The sequence below is a fragment of the Brassica napus genome, chromosome C9 (assembly GCF_020379485.1).
Source record: "Brassica napus cultivar Da-Ae chromosome C9, Da-Ae, whole genome shotgun sequence".
NCBI lineage: Eukaryota > Viridiplantae > Streptophyta > Magnoliopsida > Brassicales > Brassicaceae > Brassica > Brassica napus.
The window spans coordinates 54869307-54875306 of NC_063452.1; the positions used below are offsets into that span (position 1 = coordinate 54869307).

The window sequence follows — 6000 nt, forward strand, 5'->3', positions numbered from 1 at the left end:
TTTATTTATGAAAAGATAGGATGAAAAATATGAGCTATGTCGTTAGTTAGTCTATGTATTTATAGTTATACAAATCATTTAGGGTTGCCCGTCTATAAAATATTTACAGTAACTCACCATTAAATGTTTATTAACTAATTTTTACAAAGATAGCAATAAACTTATAACATATATTTTGCGTGATAAACTGATAAGTAATCTAGCTTGGGCTAGAAGTAATCGAATATTAACTGCTTGCAAACAAAGATATGGAAAATCAGAGGATACTCACGATCACATAAGGTTTCTTTTTTAAATCACGAATACAATTGTTCAACGGTGTCAAGTCAATGGGCCTTAATAATAACAGGGCTTCTCAGAGTTAGATATATGCATTAATATACACTAATCCCCTAATATATACTAATACACTAATGTTTCTTAATGTCATCCGTTTTATTTCTCTAGTTATGTTGGTCCGCTTTAAAAATGATTCTGAGAATGGCTGAGGTGTCGACATGTCAGCATTAATCCCTTAAGTTACAACTTAAAAATGTTCCACAAATAATATATAGGGGATATTAAAGGAGAAACATTGTAATAAATGCATTCACACTATAATAGACACGTTGCAGACTCACAATGATTTGATAATAAATATGCTAACGCGTTCACACTATATACTTTGTATATAAAACTCACATGCATGGTTCCAATAAAACTTTGGATTTTTCGGTTCGAATCAAAACAAATAACGAATCAAAAGCTAAATTATATATATATATATATATATTATTTTTATAGTTTACGGATAAAGTTGGGCAAAATATTTATAAGTTTTGATTTGATTTGTTATCTGTTTTGATATGAACCAAAAATATGGATATCCGTAACTCTACGAAACAAATCAATTACTAAAATACAATAAAAAAAACAAATCACAAATACCAATATTTTTAGGAACGGATATCAATTCGATTTGGTATATGCATATATATACATATATGTACAGAATTATATATATATATTATAGTTTATATAAGTTTTACAATATTTTTATGAATTAAATTTATTATATTAGGTATTACAATTTAAAAAGTTAAATAATATTTGATTTTTGTAATAAAATGTTATTATTAATTTTTTCAATTATTTTTAAAATTTTATTTTATTTACGGATCAAATCGGATATTCTTTAAAATTATAAATTATTTTGGATATCAGAGTCACCAACTATCCAGGTGGATAAAGATTGAATCGACATGAATGCCTCCAAATTCCAAAAGAAATACTAACATTATGGTGATATATATATATATATATTTTTTGCTAAAATTATGGTGATATAGTTACTATTTAATTTGCTGTTTCAGCCCTTGCCTTAAAAACCATACAAGCTATGAAAATAATTATATAAAATACAAATGTAGGCTTCTGCATTCTCTCTATACAAGCTATGAAAATAATTATATAAAATACAAATGTAGGCTTATGCATTCTCTCTACTTTCAGTTTCAGCTTGATATCATAGATTTAAATTCTAAAATAGAGACATCTCTAAAACCAAAACATACATAATCTGGAGTCAGAGATTTGCTTATGAATTAAAATTTAAAAATAAACAATATTTGTAAAATATTAATCTTAGGGGTTCCTAGTGATTTTAACAAAGCATAATCTATTTAGGAAAAAATACATTCTATAAACTGTAACTGATTTGAAAATGTTAATAGCTACTATCCCAAGAAGCAAATACCACCAATCAATCACTTCATCTGACAAGCGTGTTGGATCTTTTTTTTCTTTTGTTTTGTTTCTGCATAGTGGTGTTAGATGTCAGACTTGAAAATTTTACACTTTGTATTCATTAATGGGCCTAACTAGTGTGGGCTTATCTTCTTCGTTTATATGATATATGGGCCTAGGTTCACGCCTCGGTCAGTGTTATTTACTTGTTAGGTTGAGGGATGTTCTGTAATTGTTGATGCTTGTAAGAAGAACATCTTCATATGTGGATATCAAAGACATAACACAAGTAAAATTTGAAGTATCTTAATAAAATTCAAACATTAAGAATTGTTTTTCAAACAACATACTCTCTATAAGATACTAAATAGTCCACTTTGTTTTTAAGTCTCAAGTAGAATATGCCATTGTGAAACAGGTCAAGCAAAAAAGAGCCATGTCTTCAAATCGAAACACAAAACAAAAACTGGTGGTGTATGTTACTTGTTGAAGATAGGGTGGAGCAAATCCTTCCAAATATTCAAGTAAAATGCAAGTCCTGCAAACTCTCTTTTCTTTTTATCTCCCCCACCCTCTCTCTCTTCAAACCATTCAAGAGCCAAGCCAACATTTCCAGCGAAAATGGCAGTCTCCGCTGACTGCAGAATCTCCCTCTCTGCCCCCAGCTGCCTACGTGGCTCCTCGGGCTTGACCAGGCACATTAAGCTAGGAAAATTCTGCAATGGAGAGCTCATGGGGAAGAAGCTCAACTTGTCTCAGCTTCGATCTTCTTCCACTAACTCCTCTAAGAAGAAAATTCAAATGTCTTTAACCAGTGTAACTGGAGAGACTAAGGTACAAGAGATTGAGTCTGAGAAAAGGGATCCAAGGACAGTGGCTTCAATTATTCTTGGAGGTGGAGCAGGAACTCGACTCTTCCCTCTCACAAAGCGTCGTGCCAAGCCTGCTGTTAGTTCCTTTCTCTGTTTCCAATATTGCTGAGTTTCTTGTAGCACAAAGTATAATCAATAGGGAATATTTTTGAACTGCAGGTTCCTATAGGGGGAGCATATAGGTTGATAGACGTACCGATGAGCAACTGCATCAATAGTGGAATCAACAAAGTCTACATACTCACACAATACAACTCAGCATCACTGAACAGGCATCTAGCTCGTGCTTACAACTCCAATGGAGTTTTTGGAGATGGCTTTGTTGAGGTTTTGATATGCTCTCTTCTTTATCCTTTTATGAACCAAAACTTGGTTAACGCATCTGAGGCAATTGTTTGAAAAAATAATATTCAGGCTCTTGCTGCCACTCAAACGCCAGGAGAAACAGGTAAAAGGTGGTTCCAAGGTACAGCAGATGCAGTTAGGCAATTCCATTGGCTTTTTGAGGTAGGAAACCAATGTTTTAAGTAACTTATCTTCCCATGAAAAAAAAAAAACAAACGGTCCAATAATGTTTTTTATAGGATGCAAGAAGCAAGGAGATAGAAGATGTGTTGATCCTTTCTGGAGATCACCTATACAGGATGGACTATATGGATTTTGTACAAGTGAGACAAGATTACTTGATCCCATGTCCTTCATTAAGAGTTAGTTAGTTCCAGAGACTCATACATTGAACTTCACTTTGCAGGATCATAGACAGAGTGGTGCAGATATAAGCATTTCCTGCATACCAATAGATGACAGGTAAGTAAATGCAAACTGAGTATATATAGGTTCTTTCATTATACCTGAACGCGCCGGGGATATGGGTTTAGAGAAGGTAGATAGGAAATGGTTGAATTGTGTAATTTTGTGGTAGTCGGTTTTCGGATCTTTATTCCCATCTTCGGATTTTTATTAATATAACTATAATTTAAAAGATTATGATTTCTATTCTGTGTCTTTGTGTGTTACATGGTAGACGTGCCTCAGATTTTGGTCTAATGAAGATAGATGAGAAAGGAAGAGTTATCTCTTTCAGTGAAAAACCTAAAGGAGACGACCTGAAAGCAATGGTATGTTTAATAATATTAGCATCTTCAGAACAAAACCTTGAAGATAGTTCTAACCTCGAGTAATCCTTAGGCAGTCGACACAACTATTCTAGGACTTTCCAAGGAGGAAGCTGAAAAGAAACCATACATAGCTTCAATGGGAGTTTATGTTTTCAAGAAAGAGATATTGTTGAATCTCTTAAGGTAACAACAACACTTGTTAGTTCCTTATGCTATTTTAAAAACTGTGAAAAGGTAAAATAACTTGCAAGTGTTTTGAAATCAGATGGCGTTTCCCTACAGCAAACGACTTTGGTTCAGAGATTATACCCTTCTCAGCCAAAGAATTCTACGTGAATGTCAGTAACATTCAGTTTAAGCATACATTTACGTCAAATGAGTATTGATAATAAGAGATCTTTTAAGCAGGCTTATCTATTTAATGACTATTGGGAAGACATAGGAACGATAAGATCTTTCTTTGAGGCAAATCTCGCCCTTACTGAGCATGTAAGGACAAATCTTCCAAAATATTGTTCATAATCATATATATATATATATATATATATATTATGTGCTCATATTGTCACTTACGTCTATATACACATTTTAGCCACCGGCATTCAGTTTCTACGACGCAGCGAAACCAATATATACATCAAGGAGAAACCTGCCACCATCAAAAATAGATGGTTCTAAGGTAAAGCATAACCAGCCATAATATGTCCCTACTTCCATGTCTTTTGGTTTTGGACCACTAACTCCTAAGTTCATTACATGTGAAGCTGATTGATTCAATCATTTCTCATGGGAGCTTCTTAACCAACTGCTTAGTTGAGCACAGCATTGTGGGGATTAGATCTAGAATAGGCAGTAATGTTCAGTTAAAGGTAGGCAAACTTTTTCTAATCATAATGGAAGGATTAGACTCTTTAAAATTATATAAATGATGATCTAATAAGCATGGAAACTATAGGACACTGTGATGCTTGGGGCTGATTTCTACGAAACTGAAGCAGAAGTTGCATCACTGTTAGCTGAGGGAAAGGTTCCCATTGGAATAGGAGAGAACACAAAAATCAAGTAAGACTCTAACTATCAACTTATATGGTTTACCTTCTCTTTTGTGAAGCTGCATCATTCCTTTCTTCCTTCTCTTCTTGACGTCTCCTTTTCCCTACAGAGAATGCATTATAGACAAGAATGCTAGAGTCGGAAAGAATGTAATCATAGCAAACTCGGAGGTAAAATCTCCTTCTATTTAAGAAAAAAAAACTTGGAAAACCATCTGACAATACAATTCTTCGTTTGCTTATCTCATTTCCAATGGCTTGCAGGGAGTACAAGAAGCAGATAGGTCATCTGATGGATTTTACATCAGATCTGGCATTACAGTTATCTTGAAGAATTCAGTAATCCGAGATGGTGCTGTTATATGATGCTTTTAAAGTTTTTAAGTGTAAGAATTAAGAGTGCAGAGCAGAAAAATCAAAACTATATTGATAATGATGCGGTTTCTCATATAATCTTTCCACGTAATTTATAATATGTATTAAGCTGGTGGTATTTTGACTCACCTGTATTGGTGGTTATGAAAAAAAAATGGAGAAAATTTTAAAACTGTACCTACACATAAGTTCCTCGCAGCTGAATGTTAACATCTCATGTCATGATCTTTGATGAGCTCAAGCTAATTTGCTATTGGCTTTTTTTTGTATTGCTCCACTTTGATATAGTGTTATACCAACCCCATTGGAAAAACAAACCAACGAATCTAATAAGACCACCGAACATAACTTCCACGAAAGCAAGCCAAAACGATCTCTGAGGAGACATGCCAGTGGTCGCAATTGATAATTTGTGGGATTATGAGAGCTTCTAAGTGTTTTAACCGTGATGAAGCACACGAACAAAGTAAAAAAAAGGAGTGAAGTAACCGTAAGTATTTGAGAGAGAAGAGAAATTTGAGAATTTAAGAGAATGAGAGAATTTGTGAGATTGAGAGAATGAAAGAAATGTTTGTATTGAATTGTGTGTTTAATTGTGTAACATACATGGTGTATTTAAAGGAAACAAAAGCAATAAGCACTCAATGGTGGAAGAATAAATAACTAGTAGTGGACTAGCCACTCCTCCCCATTTGGTAAGTGATATGGCCACTCCTCCCACTTCCTCCACTAACTAGTAGTGGACTAGCCACTCCTCCCCATTTGGTAAGTGATATGGCCACTTCTCCCACTTCCTCCACTACTTCCCTTTGTTTAATTCTTCATGTCAACACTCCCCCTCAAGCTTGACAGTAGTGA

The 6000-nt window shown here is 34.0% G+C and overlaps 1 protein-coding gene across 1 annotated transcript; it reads left to right on the plus strand.

Moving 5' to 3' along the window:
* The first annotated feature begins 2145 nt into the window (after positions 1-2145).
* On the plus strand, positions 2146-5270 carry LOC106367896 (glucose-1-phosphate adenylyltransferase large subunit 1, chloroplastic). The gene is made up of 14 exons (XM_048769009.1): positions 2146-2673; positions 2757-2924; positions 3012-3104; positions 3182-3265; positions 3349-3404; positions 3622-3715; positions 3786-3898; positions 3981-4053; positions 4124-4204; positions 4308-4394; positions 4480-4584; positions 4671-4777; positions 4878-4938; positions 5032-5270. Exons 1-14 carry the CDS (start codon positions 2347-2349, stop codon positions 5131-5133), a joined length of 1551 nt encoding a protein of 516 aa, XP_048624966.1. The 5' UTR covers positions 2146-2346; the 3' UTR covers positions 5134-5270.
* The last annotated feature ends 730 nt before the right edge of the window (positions 5271-6000 follow it).